Raw genomic sequence first — 18,917 nt, forward strand, 5'->3', positions numbered from 1 at the left:
CTTAAGAAAACTGGTTATTTCTGATAAAATATTTATTCTTAAAATGCGATTACTTTTTAATCTGTTAAAAAGAATTAAAGTTATTAGAATGCTACTCTTATATCATCCTTTTTTTTATCAATAAAATCTTATAAAAAGATTTATTAGAGCACTAAGCTTATGCCTAAAGCTTTGTTTACTTTTTTAGGAATGAAATGCAAATTATTTTTAATTGAAATATCTTCTTAGGGTATATTTTTATCATTTTTTAAATTAAACAATTTCTTCTAAACAACTTAAAATACGAAATATAGTTGAAGAAAAATAAGAAAACGAGAATAAATTTATATCTTTAAAGAATTAAACTTCTTTATTAGTTTTCATAAATTTCGTAAATACTTTTTAATTAGTGTAAATTAATCTAAGAATTTGTAAGTTAACAAATTTAATCAAGCAAAATCAAATTTATTAGAAAGAATTTATCCATATTAATTTAGAAAGTTACAGTAAAACGCATTTTTTGTTTTGTTTTTTTGGAATATTTTTTAGTAACTAAATTTATTACCAATAAAACACAGAAAAAACATCATAAAATTATATTGATTAATCCATTCAATTAATTTATAATTATTTAGGATTATGCTTATATTAATATCAAAAATAACCATCAATTAATTAATCAATCTTAATCTGAAATCAAATTACAAAAGAGATCATTTCTTTATTTTTGATTATATTTAAAGACCTTTTAACTTACAAAATTAAATCCTTAAATTTAGTTGATTGCTTAACTCATTTTTAAAAACTTTCACTAACTTGATCTTTAACAATTCGTATCTTTTTAAATAGAAATTATTTATATCATTTAAAATTTGACTAAATGATATAAAAATTGATATTTTAAATTAATATTCGTTTCTAATTTCTTTTTATTCTTAATTAATCACAAACAATTTCAATCTTTATTTGATTTCAAAATAAATATTTTTCTTATATTTTTAAATAAATTAAAGTTATTTTTATTTATTATTTCAAATAATTTTAGTTTTTCAGATTAGTGCTTAACTTAATATTATAAATCAAAATTGATCTTTTTTGCATCCAAAAATATTTATTTTAAAACTATTTTGACTATTCTTGCTTTGTAATTTAATCAAAAGATATTAAATTGAATAATTTAAATAATCAGACTGAATATATTGTATTAGTTATATATTTTTTTTTAAAAAACTTAATTGAAATTAAATTTAATGATGTTTGCTCTAATTATCTAAAATATTTATTTATTGAAACTATCATTTAATAAATATCTTATTTAATTATTGATCTTAAAGCTTAAAATAATATTTTTTTTAATAATTCGTTCATGATAAAAAAGTATAAAAGAAAAATAATCTTTAAAGCTAGACAGAAATTTATATTCTAATAATACCTTTAATATAAGAAGGCTAAAAATAAATATTTTGAATAAAAATAATCGCCGTTTATGGAATTTATAATTTTTAATGGAAATACTTGTCAACATTTAAATCTAAATTTAATTTATAAATCTACTGTTTTATTTTTATTGAAACTAAAACATTCATTAAACACTTCTTAAAGCTACTTTTTAATTAAATTGTACAAATTTATTTCTTGATTTTTTTTTAAAAACTACAAGGAAAATTACTTTTTTGATTTAAGACCTTCAAAAAATTAATTAAGGAAAATTATGAAATTTAGTTATGAGTTAAATGATTTGCTCATAATTTATATAGTGGAGTAAGCTTTCGTTTTTTTAAAGAGTATTTTGAATTTAATTAGAAAGAACTGCAAACAATTTAGATATATTTGTTGTAAATAATAATTAAGCTATTCAAGGTAGATTAAGAGAACTATTTTAAGTAAATTCAGATTTTACATTGATTTTTTTATCAATTATAATACTTATATTTTAGTTTTATTTTAATAGATGATATAATTCTGACTAATTTTATGAAAATAGTGAATGTTTGAAGTATTTTATGGAAAGCTTAATTAAGAGAAAATAAATTATTGGTAAGTAAAGATTTCTATTTTATTTCTCTATCAAAAATTCTTTAAGAAATTTTGAAAAAAATATTCATGAGGTAACTGACAAATTATTTAAATTCCTATAGCTGTATTTTTAATTGAGAAAAAGTAGCAAATAAGAATTGGATTAATTTGAAAAGCAATAAATCGCCAAAATAATTATTGAACTTTTTAATCATTTAACTATTTATTTAGTATGAATGTTTATGATTTTTTTCAGTCATTTTTTAAGAATATACATTGAACCTATATTAACTTATGAATAAATTTTTTTTTTGTTGCTAATTTTAGAGATAGAAGTACTCATTTTATTACTTAATCAGATTTTAATAATTAAAAAATTAATTTAATAGTAATAATAAAGAGCTGGTTAATGTGTATATTTTTGAGGTTAAATTTAAGATATTAATGATTTAAAAATTTATGAAAAGACCATTAATAAATATGATTAAATTTCAAATTAACTGTGATAAAATATCTTACAAATTTATTTTTTTTATAAAAAATTTTAAATTAATAATTAATACCTAATTATTTATAATAGATCAGCATATTATCTATAATTTATCATTTAAAACTTTTCTTTTAAAATACATTTTTAGAGTATTAAAATTGAATATAAAAAATATGCATAATAAAAATAAATGTAAAAATAAAAAATAATCTTTATTTTTGATAACTTTATTAAAATAAATAGTCATTTATTATTTTTAAGCAAATATATTATTATTATTATTAATACTAAGGATTTAACATATTTGAAAATTTTTTTAGTATAAATAAAATATGGTTGATCAAATAAAATTAATTTTCATTTCTTAGAAAGTTTAGTCTGAAAATAAATAGAATAGTTTCAATATTTTAATAAAAAATTAAATAGAATATACATAAAATCTTGTTTGAAAATTTTATTTTATTTAAGAAAAGAAAGTTCTTTTAAATTAATTATAGTCCTTGCTCTGTTTTAGGCTTTTGCCAAACTTGAAGAAGTTTAGTTTTTACAGTATATTAAACTAATACTTTTATTTATTTATTTTTACCTTTTTAAAACTTTAATTTTTTAAATGAACATAAATTTTTTATTTTAGTTTAAAGTTTTATGTATATAAATTTATTTAAAAATAAAAATCATAAACAGATATATTCTATTCATATCTTTTTCTTTAAACTATGCTTTTTAGTAACATTTTTTTACAATTTTAGAATTATGAATATTTTTTTTGATAAATAATAATTTAGATTATTTTATATTATAATTAGCAAAGAGAATTATTTTAATGCATATTTAATGAGCACATTCATGGATAATATAAGAAAATAAAAAGTGATTATTAATTTTTCAATTTTAAAATTCTGATAAAATATATATTTAAAATTCAGTTTAAATTATTTAATCTTTTATAATAATAATTATAAAAGTATAATTTATTTAAGAATATAATTTAAGTCTTATATAAATAAATTGATAAATTTATCTTTAAATATGCATGCATAATGACCACAAAATATATTTATGGATGTTTGTTTGACTTCTCTTTCTATATTCATTTATTTTTTTTCAATATAAATGAATAATTTATTTATTAAGCTATAATAATTAATAATTTTTCTATTTTTAACTAAAATAAAGATTGTTTTAATTTTAATTTCAATATGAAAATAATAATAATTTTCAATAAAATTTTTTTTACTTTTAAAATAAAATGTTGCATTATTTTTATTTTTAAAAAAATAATTAATAATAATAAATTAAAAAACATATAAATAACTAGTTTTTTTACTATGCCATGCCATGCATATTTTTGTTGATAAATTCAAATTTTTACCAAAGGTTTAATTTTAGTCCTTTAATGAAATAAGAAATTTTCTAATAGTTTTTGTTCAAGATTTAATTATCATAAATATAAAAGAAATAAATAAAATGACGAAGAGACAAAAAGGACTTTTTAATCAATAATTTAAAAGCTGATTGAATCTTTTAATTTATTGTATTATATTTATATTATAAATAAATATTGATTTAACTAAAAAACAAAATGAAATAAATTGGTACCTTCATATTAGTTTTGCTTGCTATAAACTTGGCAACTTCTTAAATTACAATTCCAATTCAAAAGAGAATCCCTCAAGATACAAATGAGAGCAACAGTTTCTTAGAAGATTAAGATCAAATTGCTGTTGATAAATTGATTAACCATAGTCTTTAAATGTACTCTGGTGATATCTAACTTGGTAACTCTAAAAAAACATTCACAGTTGATTTTGATTCTGGATCCAATCTTTTATGGTTAACTAGTAAGAACTGTCCTTCTTGTGTCGTAAAAATCAAAACTTTTTTGAAATTCTTTTATTAATGTTTTTTTTTTAATTAAAATCAAGAAAGACGGATTCAAAAACAGTTATGATTGCTCTGCTTAAGATGGATGCACATTGACTAATATCCCTGCCTAAGTCTAATATGGTGGTGGTGCTGCTGTCAAAGGACACATTGCTAGAGTTCCTATTAGTATTGCAGGAAAAGGTCCAGTAACTGAAGCTCTTCTTTTAGTTGAGAAGTCAGTTAATAACAAAGGCTTATAAGTAAAAATTCTTTAATTGTTTGAATTAAATTTTTAAATTATCCAAATCTTTAATCATAAAAGTCTGATGGTTTAATGGGTCTTGGTGTCTATGATGAAAATGATACTGATAAAGTAGCTTTTGTCAATAAACTATTCAAGTAAGGTTTTATTCCTAAGAGTCAATTCAGTTTCTATCTCGGTTTTGGTCAAAGTGATTCAGAACTTGTTATCGGTGGTGTTGATACCAGCAAGCTCGCTAATCCTTCTGAAATATACTACCATCCTATCATTTTGAATGGTTAACACAACGACAGCTAAAGATGGAGAGTTGCTTTTAAGTCTGTTTCTTTTGGAAACTAATCTGTCACCCTTACTTCTCAAAATACTGGTATTGTTGATTCTGGTACAACTTTAGCCTATATCAGAAATGACGTTTATAAAAAATGGATAAGTTATCTTAAAACTGTAGCCACCCTTAAAGCTATCCCTGCTGGACTTAGTACCTTCTACTCAGTTAAGTGCGGTACTACTTTACCTGATTTAACTTTTACCCTTACTGATGTTAATGGTGTTGAAAGAAACTATGCTCTTCCTTCCTCCTTTTATATATTAAATTAAGATAATACTTGCATTATTGGTATTCAAGGCAACTCAGTTAGCAGCGATATTTAATTCTTGTTGGGTGATGTTTTCATGAGAAGATTCGTTTCAGTTTTCGATTACACTAACCTTTAAATGGGTAATTAATATAATTTTTAACATTTATTTAAATAATCAATTATTTTTACTATTATTAAATAGGTCTTTCTGTATCTGTTGCTGATCCTGCCACCGCTCCTACTCTAGAATCAAATAAAAGAAGCCACCATTATGCTGCTTTATTATTAGGTTTGGTAGCTATTTCAGGTCTTATTTTCATTACTTTAAGAGCTTTAAGAAAGTGAAGTTTTAGCTTTTAATTAAATTGATATTTGTTTAAAAATTTATAAAAAATATGTATGAACTCTTAATAAATTATTTTTGAAATTATAAATTCAATCATTTTTTACTTTGGAAATAAATTATTTATAAATACTAATTATTTTTTAAATTTTCATATTTATTTTATTTAATCTGAGAAAAATATTTTAATTAATTAAATAATATTTCTTTGTGTTTATTAGATTTAAGCTTATCCTACAATACTTTAATTACTCTTATTCTTTGTATTTAAAAAATTTTTTTAAATATACAAAATATTAATTGAATATAAAAGTTTTAATTGAAAATTTATTAGTCCTAAAAGTTGGGCAAATATGAGTTAATATATTATATTTATTTACTCTTTATAATACTCCAAAAATGAATCATATCGAAAATTTTGATTTATGAAAAATTAACAGTATTTATTGCTTTTGAGAAAATTTTAGATATTTATTTTATTTAAAATGAATGAATCGTTTATTAATTACCAATTTTTTAAAGATAAGATAGGATTTTTTTTAAAGAAATTATTTTATTGAATTTAAAATTGATATATTATTTTTTTTTACAACATACCTGTTCAATATTTAAATTTTACAAAATATTTTAAATTGGTGATTTAAATACTTTTTTTTTATCTCGAGTTTTATAATGTTTTATAGAATATCCATAGAAAAATCTGATAGAGGATTTATCAAATTCTGATTTCGTATTTAAGTTTAGATATTAAAAGATTTAGACATAATTAATAAATTAATTAATTGATAAAAGATTTCACATTAATTTATAAATTTTCTTAAATAGGTGATAATGAATAAAACTTAGAAAGTAGTGCTGTACTCTTTGGGAGGATTAGCTGCTTTAGCTGGAACATATTACTATTTTAGATAGCGCAAATTAAATTCATCTTCATATAATTATTTGCTAAACTAGTTCAAGAGAGATTTTTTCAAGATAGACATATTGAAACTTGCAAACATGCAATTTAAATTTGAGCAGCTATTTATAAAAGCAACAATGGATGAAAGTGGTTAAACTATTATTGAAAGACTGCAATATAAAGGTAATAAGAGTGAAGAAGAAATGCTAAAAATAGATTGTTGTAGTTAGCATCTTAAAAGTGGAGCTGCTTATTATGAATGTCTTGATTGCTCCATAGTGAGATAAGAAATAGCCAAATCTAATAAAAAAAGCGAAGAATAGTGTATTTACTTAACTGTTTGTGAGGACTGTTTCGATATTTAAAAGCACAAGGGGCACAATTACACCAGACATCAAGCCTCAAATGAAGAAATATTTAGATGCTGTTGTGGTGATTCGGCTTTTATGAAGAAAGAGAGCTTTTGTAATAAGCATTTGGGATATTAGGATCTTGTAAAAGTTTTTGATGAAGAAGAGAAAAAAGATCCAAGGTTGTGGCAATAAATCGAAAGTTTCTTTCAAGATTTTTTCCATATTGCATTTGATACTGCTAGTATTTTACTGTATAACACGGTAATGGGGTAATAAAATAAGACAAAGTCAATATAAGCTCACCTTAATACATTTTTAGGATTTATTTTTGATAAAATAAATGAAATCATAGAATTAAACAAGTGTTCTATGGTATTCTTTACTCGCTTATTTTAAAAGACTTTAAGTAAGCCTATTGCCTTATAATTAGAAAGGAAACAAATGAGTACAGAATTTTATCGTTGGAGATTAACTATCTTAAAATAGAGCTAGTTGAATACTGATCTTTCAATCTTAGACTATATTATGGTATTTTCTAAATTGACTGACTCAAAAATCGATCAAAATATTGCTAACCTGCTAAGAAACTTGATAAAGGTCGAAGAATATTTTCGTTGCTATTTTTCTGAGAGATTTTTCAAGTTTATTTTCTTTACTTTCAAATCAGAAAAAATTTTCATTTAATAACTTAACAAGGAAGTGTTTAAAGCTATTTTACCACCTTTAGCTCACATGATGATAGAATAAGTTTCTTTAATGAGTGTATTCATTCATTTAGTAGAGAAATTAGGTGAAGAAATATTTACACCTCTTGACCTATTCAATGAATATTTAGAAACAAAGCCTCCTCAAGTATTGGAAAACGATGAGGTCATATATCTTCTTTTTAATATTTGCTTTGAAATGCTTAAGTAAATAAACATGCTTAAAATCATACTTCCTAAATTTTACAAGCTAATCATAGACAAATATTTTATTATTTCTTATCGCATGTTTATTAGAAATTCAATCTCATTCAAAAAAGAACCAAACAAAAGTGATTTTTTCATTTCAAATATCGATCAAGTTTGTGAGTCCATTCACATGCAAATCTTAGAACCATAGGTCCTTCTTTGCTTCATCAATATTTATGAAGGCATTCTTTTGATGGAGGATGAAAACTTAGTTAAAGAGATTATTCCATATATCTGCTAAGCTTTTAGTAAAATAACCTTAACAGCTTATTTAAAACTTAATGAATTGTATGAGAAAGATATTTGCTTCATCAGTTTATCTCTATCTTTTGTTATTCAATTACCTCTTTTGATCGCTCTTTCTGAACGCAAGATGTTTTCCAAAAGCGTGGTTTAAGATTTCTTTGAAAAAAATTTTAAATATTCAATTAGAGTTGAGGAAACTGACAGTTAGTAAGAAGCAGAAAAAAAAAGAAAAGAAAATAAAGAAGTTTTGATCACTTCAATATTAGCAATATTAAATAGCTTTATAACAATTAACACACAAACTTCTTTCTTTTAAGAGATGAAGATTGCACAAAGAAAACTAAACTTAAACTCATATGATGGATAAAGATTAAATAGTATTATTGCTTACACTATTGATTATATCATATCTCCATAATACAGAATATATGATTTCTTTACACTCTCTTATTAACTCATTTCACTTGCTGTAAAAGATGAAATTCTACATTCAAATGTCATGCTTTATCACAAACATATTGCTTTCTTTAAAGCTACCAAGTAATCACCTTAGTTAATTTTCTTATCTGCAGATGCATAATAGAATACTACCTAAATGTTTATAGATTCTACTCCCTTTATCAATGTCTTTTTTAATAACTTAGAATTATTCTTCCCTGAATTTAGATAAAAGGATCTTCAAAATATAAAAGATAAAAAAGAAGCTAATAATGAAATAGATTAAGCAGATAAGTAAGAAGAAAAAGAGAATAAAGAAGATATTAAGATAAAGGAAATAAATATATTTGATAAAGTAAATGACTTTGAGGTATACAAACAAAATATGCACTAAATTATTATCACTATAATTTAAGCAAGAGAAAGGGAGAAAATGTTCATAAAAGACATTGAATTATTCTGCAAAAGTTGTCTTCACTACCCATCAAATCTCTTGAAATATGCTTAAGAAGTTTGTAAAACAAAGGATAATGAAAAGCTTACTGAAAGTGATGACATCATTCTCCTGCAATAATACGAAACATAATATTTCCCTAAAAACTTTTTAAGAGTTTATGAGGATATTTACAAAGCAATATAAGTTTTGTAAAGCAAAAATGAATTGACTATATACCCATATATTGGAACAAATAACGATTTACAGGGATTTTTCTAATATCAAATAGATTTAATTGAAAGAATTTTGATGAACCCAAATTATTAACAAAAATTGATTGAATAAATTACTTAAGACTCCTAATATCATCACATTTCATTCTTTTTCTCAATTGTGATTTACTTTACATTGAAATTCCTTAAGTCATACAAAAATTCAGAAAATTTAAATGAAGAAACATCAAACAATTATAAAGAAATTTTAGAGATGTACAAAAATGAAGAGACAATTAAAGGTCTGAAAAAGTAAATTGAAGAAGAGCTAAATTTATCAAAGAAGAGACTTACTGATACAAGTGAAAAATAAATCTTAAAAGCATTTTTAGATATGTTAGACTACATCAACGATGTTTAAAAAATAGAATGAATCTTCTATGTTTGATAAATAATTTTAATTATTTAAATATATTTTAAAATTAAATTTAAATGTTTTTAAATAAGATAACAAATTTATATTTTCCATTAGAAATATTTTTTTTTAATTATTTTAAAACTTAAAAATTAGAAATGTTTCCATATATTTTTAAAAAATTGATTATCTCTAAAAAGGTGATTAAATTCAAATATAAAATATACTTTATTATATCAAATTTATAATCTAATTTTTTAAAATTAATAAAGAAATATATTTTTTACTCTAAATAAAAATAAATTTTTTTTACTAATAATTACTTAGATCGTTATTTTCTGATATTTATAAGTATATGTTCAAAATCAAGATTAGTTCTAAAAATATATATTGGAAATATCTGATATAATAAAGGATTAAATATAATATTTAAATAATATAACAAGCCTGCATAAACAAAAATGAAAAATAATTTAATTAATGAATTTAATAATGAATGAAGAATTAATTTTTTTAATAATTTAAAAATTTTTTAAAATAATTAATACAAAACAAACAAACATATCAAGAATAAAAAATTAAACAAAATGAAAATAAATATTGACATGTTAATGGTATTTAATCTAAGTTATTTTTTTTATTAAAAAAATCAGATAGTTTTTAAGTATTTAAGTGGTAAAATAGATATAATTAATGTAATTATACTTAATATCTATGGTGAATACTTCAATTTTAGGTATTCACTTTGAGGTATTGAGTTATACATAAATAAATACTGAGCTGTATTTCCTATCCAAAAGAATATAAAATAAAGCAATATCTCATGTATTTTTAAGACTAAAAAGGGCTAAGTGAATATCATAGATCCTAAACCTCCAAAATTAAAAATAAAGTTGATCAAAAAAACTAAATTTAAAGTATCTGCTTAAAAGTCACTAAGAATATCTGTATAATAAAAGCCGAAAATAATAAATCTAGTTATTAAGACAATTGCTAAAAAGACAAATAAAAATCCTTTTCTTTATCTACTAATCAAATATATGCCAAGTAATACTGAAATTAGTATTATAAATTAATATGAGAAGCAATTACCAAAGGTTATTTCTAGTGTAGATTCATTGTGATCTTTTATAAAAAGCAAAAAATTTCTAAATGAATCAATTAAAGCACTGAAGGGAGCTTGACTCCCAATTAAAAAAGCTGTTGCAAAAATTAAAATTAGGAGTTTTTATTTTTTCTTTTTGTTCAATTCGCTATTGTTGTTGTTGTTGTTGTTACTCTCAGATAAAAGATAAGAATTTGCGATCTCAATATCATTGTTATCACATTCTTATTTAATTTTATCACAATATGAATTGTTGTAAAGTAAATAAGATAATTCAAATATTTTTTCTGTGTCTTATTTTTATTTGTAAAAGAAAATTGTTTCCTTTCCTTTTTAAAGTAGGATAAGCAAAATATTCAAAACTGAGAAAGAACCAAAAACATAGGGAGTTATCTTATCAGAATGTATTTAAATATATGAAAAATTTTCAATAATTGTTTAATATTCATAACATGAGTAGTAATGATAAGCTAACCAGAAATAGTATATTGTTCCCATTCCCATGAAAATCCATGCAACTATTGTAGATTTTTTATGGTCAGCTATTAGTAAATTTTCTTTAAAATAAAGAGGATAAAGTAAAAAGCAAAATCCACCACTAAACAAGAATCCATAAATTCTAAAATCATTAGAAGAAAATGGGATAATGATCATCATAAGTAAATAAAGAAACTCTGCAAACAGTAATATAATGTTTCTTGACCAATTATTACATAAAGACAAAGTCAAAGTAGATCCTGCAAAAAAGGTTGCCATATATTTGTAAAACTATATACTTTCATCACTATAAATAAGAAATAAAAAATTTTGAAAGATCATCAAAGAATAACCTGCTTTGATCATTCCAACAAGAATTATGAATATTCTTGATATAGCTTGAAAACTTGGTTTAAACATTTTTAATTTCTTTTTTAAATGTAGCCTTTCACTTATAGTTGAGAATTATATATTATTTATTTATTTTAATATTGCAATTCAAACTGTTTTATAACTACATAAGTATCAATCTAAACAATAAAATAATTAATAATATATCTTTAATTTTTAAGAAACCTTTAATATAAATATTAGTATTAAAGCATAAATTTATTCCCTTTTAAGATACTTTTTATTGTATCAGAAATTAGTAAGTTCTGATAAGAAATACTTATGGTAAAAGAATTTTTAGTTAATTAATATCTCTTAAAACTGAATTTACTTATTGAATCTTTTGTAATTTTGTATGTTTTTTAATAATGAATTTAAAAAAGATAAAATAAACAAAACTATATAGCTTGAAAACTTGGTTTAAACATTTTTAATTTCTTTTTTAAATGTAGCCATTAACTTATAGTTTTGAATTAAATAATTATTTATTTATTTTAATATTACAATTCAAACTATTTTATTACTGCATAATATCAAGCAAAACAAACCATAAAATAATTAATAGTATATCTTTAATTTTTAAGAAACCATTAATATAAATATTAGTATTAAAGGATAAATTTAGTGAGTTCTGATAAGTAATACCTATAATAAAAATTTTTTAGTTAATTAATACCTTTTTAAAGTGAATTTACTTATAAATTTTTTATAATTTTTCTATATTTTTTAATTATGAATATAAAAAAGATAAAATTAACAAAACTATGGGAAAAAAAAAATATTTAATTTTTAAATAAAATGAAAGAAAAACTAACTTAAAATAATAAATTAAGAAATAAATTTCATTCTGATAATAGATTAAGTAAATATAAGATAAAAAAACTAAAATAGATATTTTTTTTTTAATTTATTTTTCAGAAAGATGATAAACTGAATAAAAATAATTTTTTTTCAATTAATTAAAGTATTAATAATTAAAAAAAAATTTATTCTCTTTATAATTAATATTCTATTTAGGTAAATTTGGAAAAATTGCAGATTTTTATTGAAATAGAATCGAGCTAATTAAAACTAATTTTTTTAATATTTTTTCAAGAAGAAGAACTAAATCTCTTTCCTGTAGATCCGCCAGATTATCTATGAGTAGTCTTATTTTATTAAGATTATTAAAACATAGTAGTGCCATGAGTTTAAGTTTAATATTAGTAGTCATGATATCCTGCAAAGTGCCTCATAGTTTTTTCCTACAATTTGATAGATTAAATGTTTTATCTGATTAGATTATCTTGAAATAACGGGTCAATATACTAAGTTTTTTCAGCTATGTTCTCTTGTAATCTAATCAAGTCAGTATTTGAATTAAATTCTTCTTTTCCATAAAGTGATTACCTAATATTAGACTGAGTAGTATCAGTAATTAAATCTATTTATATTTACTATTCATTTTCTGATTATTTTTTTTCAATATAATAAGGAACAACTGAGCTTCCTTATCCAATAATTGGATTCAGGTCTTCTCTTATTACTATACCGCAAGGTTTACCTTAAATTACCCAACAGCTTAGCGTAATGTATCTTTGTTAGTGATGATCAGAATCGATAAACTCTTAAAATATGGGTTTTGAAGAAAATTTCTTGTAAGAATCAGTTTAGAATAATTCAAAATCATTATAATATTTGGAAAGAATTATAGAATCTCCTTCCCTTCCATATTTTTACTTAGATACTTAAGGAATACCGCTACCTCCGTATCTTATAGGTTCAAGACTAGCTTTTGCTAAATGAGGGTTTTAGGGAAACATGTTATACAAAAGCACACTCATAGCTTTATTAGACATAATAATTTTCCAAGGTGGTTCAATCATTATTTATGATTTATTATCATAAAATTAAGGATTTGTAAAAAAATTATAAGTAGACTCAGATGCTAACCACTCAAAAGGGTATTGCTTCAAAATAATACTTGATTTAAAGTTATCTGATTTTAATTCATTTTCAATAACATTCTCTATTTTAGAAATGTTTTTTGTGTCAATTGAAATATTTGCCAAGAATGGCTTAATTAGAGAATGTAAATAATTAAAAGTACACTTATCTTCCCAGTTTGAATTATTAAGCATAAAAAGCTTTGATTTTCCATTCTACTCCATAATCTTTTACAGACCTTATTTTATCTCAAAATCTATATTATTAAACTAAAGAAGTTAGAACTATTCAGCCCATAGCTTTTAAGCTTGTCCTGCTTCAATGATACAAGAGGGAGTATCACCATTTACTTCTAAAAAGTATAATTATCCATTTTTCCCTAAAATAAAATCATAGCGAGATAGCAAATCTAGTTATCTATTTTCCCATGATTTTCGAATTATAGGAAACATATCTTTAGGAATATCAAAGACCTCTTTTAATAATAGATCATCATTTAATGCTATATCTGTAGCTTCTAAGCACATATTATGAAGTTCATGTGTAGTTTTGATCAGATTTGTAAATAGTTTCTCAGATAATTAATAACCAGCACCATCTATCCAATAATTATCATTTGAATAACCAAAAAAATATCCATTCCATCTAGTGCCTTAGAGATTATAAAAATCAAAAAATATCTCTCTAAATTTACATTCCAAATCTTTTAATGGTTGAAAATTAGCTCTTCTTTGAACATCAACATTTGTGTCCTACAAAGAATTAATAAATCTTTTTTTTATTTATGGGAAAATAAAGTCAAGGGCTACTAATCCAACTGCTGCAATAGGTATTTTATATTTTAATAACATTAATATTTTGATTAAAATTATTAAATTTACTAATATTTTTTAAAATTTATTTTTGATTTAAAATTGAAATCCTAATTTATAAAAATATTTATTTACTCATAAAATAGAAAAATTTAAGATTTTTCTTTGTTGTAAAAAGAAATTTCTAATAAATTTTGCCTTATCTATTTCACCAAACAAATGAGATCAAATGAATTAAAATAGTTTGAAAAGCTTTATTTAGGCTAATTAAATTGTTTCCTAACAAATAATAAACAAATAACATAGATTGTTTTACTCAACACATTTAATTTTATTAGATTATAACTTTACTAATATTATTTGGTAATTTAAAAGGTTTTTTATATTATCATCCTAAATACTCAATATTATTATAATAATCTCGCTATAACTTATATATTGAGATAATTAAAACATTTTAATGAAAGCCTTAACTATCCATATTATTAAAAGCTTAGCTTTTTTTATTTTATTTTTATTGTTTTTAACACTTCAATTAATATTCAAATTCTAGGTTGACGTTATTCTTTAATTCCATAACCTTCAAACTCTCTTATTAATTTAATAAAAATTAATAGGTAGGATTAATTTGACAGTTTCTTTCTTATCTCCCTCATATACACACACAGTGCTGCTTATTGAATATGAAACCCCTATTAGTATTTAATAGAAGGAAGTCGCTCAATTCTATGCTTCATATATATTCTTGTAGAGAATAAAGAGTTGTTTTAAAATACTATTGGGTAATAAATTGAACAAAGAGATATTTTATGTTTTATAAAAAATACAATTTTATAAATTAAAATAAATAAATCAACTTTATTTACATTAAAAATATTTTAATAAAATCAATTATGTAAATTTATTTTATAAATGTGATTCAATATTTAGTAGCTTCACCTTTACTTTAGATTATTGAATATATTCTCCTAGGTAGGCTTTGATACAAGTTATTAATCAATTATTATTGTGTATCTAACCATTTTCAAACAAATTTTCATTTAATTTAAATCATATGAGAATCAAATAATAACCCTTACTAAAAAAAAAAAAGAAGAAAAATCCACTTAGAAAATAAATTAAGAAATAAATTTAATTCTAATAATAGGTAGGTATTATAAATTGATAAACAAAAACTAAAATAGATATTATTTATTTATTTACTTACTTACTTATTTATTTTTTCAGAAGGATAATCAACTAAGTAAATTAAAGAATTAATATTTTTTTATAAAAATTTATTCTATTTAAAATTAAGAAAGCGCAGGTATTTATTTAAATAGATAAAAGCTAATTAAATTAGTTTTATTTATATTTTTTCAGGAATGAGGACTAAACTTCTTTCCTGTAGATCCAGCGGATTATCTATGAGTAGTCTTATTTTAATTAGGCTATTATGCATCTAAAAGCCTATCAGTAAAAAGTTAGGTGTGCATCTAATTATTTTATGTAGAGCTCATCACAGTTTTTTTCTATAAATAACTGGAGTAATTGTTTTATCTGATTATTTTATTTTGAAATAACGGGTCAACATACTACTTTTTTTCAGTTATGTTCTCTTGTAATCTAATCAAGTCAGTATTTGAATTAAATTCTTCTTTTCCATAAAGTGATTACCTAATATTAGACTGAGTAGTATCAGTAATTAAATCTATTTATATTTACTATTCATTTTCTGATTATTTTTTTTCAATATAATAAGGAACAACAGAGCTTCCTTATCCAATAATTGGATTCAGGTCTTCTCTTATTACTATACCGCAAGGTTTACCTTAAATTACCCAACAGCTTAGCGTAATGTATCTTTGTTAGTGATGATCAGAATCGATAAACTCTTAAAATATGGGTTTTGAAGAAAATTTCTAGTAAGAATCAGTTTAGAAAGATTCAAAATCACCTTTATAATAATTAGAAAGAATTATAGAATCTCCTTCCCTTCCATATTTTTACTTAGATACTTAAGGAATACCGCTACCTCCGTATCTTATAGGTCCTAGACTAGCTTTTGCTAAATGAGGGTTTTAGGGAAACATGTTATACAAAAGCACACTCATAGCTTTATTAGACATAATAATTTTCCAAGGTGGTTCAATCATTATTTATGATTTATTATCATAAAATTAAGGATTTGTAAAAAAATTATAAGTAGACTCAGATGCTAACCACTCAAAAGGGTATTGCTTCAAAATAATACTTGATTTAAAGTTATCTGATTTTAATTCATTTTCAATAACATCGTCTATTTAAGAAATGTTTTTTATGTCAATTGAAATATTTGTTGATATAGGTTTAATTAGAGAATGTAAATAATTAAAAGTACACTTATCTTCCTAGCTTGAATTATAAAGCATAAAAAGCTTTGATTTTCCATTCTACTCCATAATCTTTTACAAACCTTATTTGATCTCAAAATCTATATTATTAAACTAAAGAAGTTAGAACTATTCAGCCCATAGCTTTTAAGCTTGTCCTGCTTCAATGATACAAGAGGGAGTATCACCATTTACTTCTAAAAAGTATAATTACCCATTTTTCCCTAAAATAAAGTCATAGCGAGATAGCAAATCTAGTTATCTATTTTCCCATGATTTTCGAATTATAGGAAACATATCTTTAGGAATATCAAAGACCTCTTTTAATAATAGATCATCTTTTAATACTCTATCTGTAGCTTCTAAGCACATATTATGAAGTTCGTGTGTAGTTTTGATTAGATTTGTAAATATGTTCTCAGATAATTAATATCCAGCACCATCTATCCAATAATTATCATTTGAGTAGCCAAAAAAAAGTCCTTTCCATCTAGTACCTTCGATTTTATAAAAATCAAAAAATATCTCTCTAAATTTACATTCTAAATCTTTTAATGGTTGAAAATTAGCTCTTCTTTAAACATCAACATTTTTGTCCTCCGAATTATTATTACTTCTTTTTCCTATTTATGGGTAAATAAAGTCAAACGCTAGTAATCCAGCTGCTGCTGCTGCAATATTATATTTTAATAACTTTAACATTTTAATAAAATTATTTAATTTACTAATTTTTTTAAAATTTATTTTTATTTATAATCGAAATCTTAATTTTATAATTATACTTATTCATAAAATAGAAAAAATTTTAGATTTTTCTTTGTTGTAAAAAGAAATTTCTAATAAATTTTGCCTTATCTATTTCACCAAGTAAAGGAGATCAAATTAATCAAAATAATTTGAAAATCTATATTTAGGCTAATGAAATTGTTTCCTACAAATATAAAACTAAATCAGATAGATTTTTACTCTATACATTTAATTTTATTAGCATATAACTTCACTTTACATTATTTGGTAATTTTAAAGGTTTTTTCTATTATTATCCTAAATAATATTATTATTTCAAGCTCACTATAATATTGATTGAGATAATTAAGAAATTTTAATCAAGGCCCAGATTTGCCACATTATTAAAGCTTTGTTTTATCTATTTTATTTTTACTTTGTTAAAACTTCAATTAATATTCAAATTCTATGAAGACATTATGATTTAATTAGCAGCTATCAAACTCTCTTTTTAATTTTATAAAAATGAAAAGGAAGGAGTAATTTGACCCTTTCTTTCTTATATCCATCTGATTATCTCTAATTTCATTTATATAAAACCCATCATAGTATTCTATCATTTAAAAGATTTCATTTTTTTCCTTAGTTTTTCATATTTTTTTACCACTGACACCACTTCTAACAGCTTTATCTGAATTATGAACAACAATAAAGAAAGGGGTTAAAGATTTTATTAAAATATGTTTTTTTATAAAAAAAATATTAAAATCATTAAAAATTAAAATTTAAGGATTGTATTTTTTTAAAATAAATTTAACTAAATTCATTCACCTATCACCATCAATTTAAATAATAAATTAAATTAATAAGTAAGTAAGTATATATTGTTATATCTATCAGCTTCTTTTACTTCTTTAAGAGATTCAATAAGGATACCTTTGTGAAATTAAAAGATTTTTGATTTGAAGCTTTTCAAAAAAAAAAACTTAATTAGATGGAATAAAAATGCACTTTAAAATAAGGATATAAATAAATATTCTTAATTTGATTAATATCTAATTTTTTTAATTTTTATTTTGTAAATTATATTTAAAAATTTAATAAGTTGAATTATGTCTTATTGTTTATTCCTTAAAAAAAAAAATAAAACCATATTTATTTATGTTCAGTTTTAAAGGAGTTCTAATTAATAAAATTTACAATAAAAAATTAAAACAAATTATCTAAAAACTAAATTCTGAGTCTTTCTTTGTTTTGTTTGTAGGGTCTAATATCTTTTCAATTTATTTAATATTTTTAGTTATAAAAAAGGAAAGCTTATAAAAAATAGATTAATAAATTTTTGATAATTTATTTAAATTATTCTTCTTTTTTAACAAAGATTAATAATTTTTAATATCATTTACACTTATTTAATAAAAATTAATAATTTTATTTAAGTATTTTATTCATTTTATTTAAAAGAGAAAAAGGAGATAAAGTAATGGAAAGTAAGCTTTATAAATTTATGAGATCATAGAAATAAAATTTAAATCACAAATTATGAGAAGAAAAATAATAAATTTTGAAAGTTTAACATAGTGTAACAAATTAATTAGCATATGCTATTTATTTTCTTAGGTAAAGTATTTGCTAAAATAAA

The 18,917-nt window shown here is 21.7% G+C and overlaps 5 protein-coding genes across 5 annotated transcripts; 3 read left to right on the forward strand and 2 right to left on the reverse strand. All coding sequences in view use genetic code 6, as the record gives it.

Annotated features, from left to right (window-relative positions):
• Nucleotides 1-4,067: 4,067 nt before the first annotated feature.
• TTHERM_000402179 (eukaryotic aspartyl protease family protein) lies at nucleotides 4,068-5,536 on the forward strand (the record flags this gene model as incomplete). Its single annotated transcript, XM_012797234.1, has 4 exons — nucleotides 4,068-4,349; nucleotides 4,411-4,611; nucleotides 4,674-5,331; nucleotides 5,394-5,536. 4 exons carry the CDS (start codon nucleotides 4,068-4,070, stop codon nucleotides 5,534-5,536), a joined length of 1,284 nt encoding a protein of 427 aa, XP_012652688.1.
• Nucleotides 5,537-6,365: 829 nt separating this feature from the next.
• TTHERM_00402180 (eukaryotic aspartyl protease family protein) lies at nucleotides 6,366-9,506 on the forward strand (the record flags this gene model as incomplete). The annotated part of the gene is made up of 1 exon (XM_001014091.2): nucleotides 6,366-9,506. The coding sequence occupies one exon, from the start codon at nucleotides 6,366-6,368 to the stop codon at nucleotides 9,504-9,506; it is 3,141 nt and encodes a 1,046-aa protein (XP_001014091.2).
• A 1,589-nt stretch (nucleotides 9,507-11,095) lies between these two features.
• On the forward strand, nucleotides 11,096-11,404 carry TTHERM_000402199 (hypothetical protein; the record flags this gene model as incomplete). Its single annotated transcript, XM_012797235.1, has 1 exon — nucleotides 11,096-11,404. The coding sequence occupies one exon, from the start codon at nucleotides 11,096-11,098 to the stop codon at nucleotides 11,402-11,404; it is 309 nt and encodes a 102-aa protein (XP_012652689.1).
• Nucleotides 11,405-12,551: 1,147 nt separating this feature from the next.
• Nucleotides 12,552-14,237, reverse strand: TTHERM_00402200 (glutathionylspermidine synthase; the record flags this gene model as incomplete). The annotated part of the gene is made up of 1 exon (XM_001014093.1): nucleotides 12,552-14,237. The coding sequence occupies one exon, from the start codon at nucleotides 14,235-14,237 to the stop codon at nucleotides 12,552-12,554; it is 1,686 nt and encodes a 561-aa protein (XP_001014093.1).
• Nucleotides 14,238-15,556: 1,319 nt separating this feature from the next.
• On the reverse strand, nucleotides 15,557-17,251 carry TTHERM_000402210 (glutathionylspermidine synthase; the record flags this gene model as incomplete). The annotated part of the gene is made up of 1 exon (XM_012797236.1): nucleotides 15,557-17,251. The coding sequence occupies one exon, from the start codon at nucleotides 17,249-17,251 to the stop codon at nucleotides 15,557-15,559; it is 1,695 nt and encodes a 564-aa protein (XP_012652690.1).
• Nucleotides 17,252-18,917: the final 1,666 nt, after the last annotated feature.

Source organism: Tetrahymena thermophila (assembly GCF_000189635.1).
Source record: "Tetrahymena thermophila SB210 genomic scaffold scf_8254666, whole genome shotgun sequence".
NCBI lineage: Eukaryota > Ciliophora > Oligohymenophorea > Hymenostomatida > Tetrahymenidae > Tetrahymena > Tetrahymena thermophila.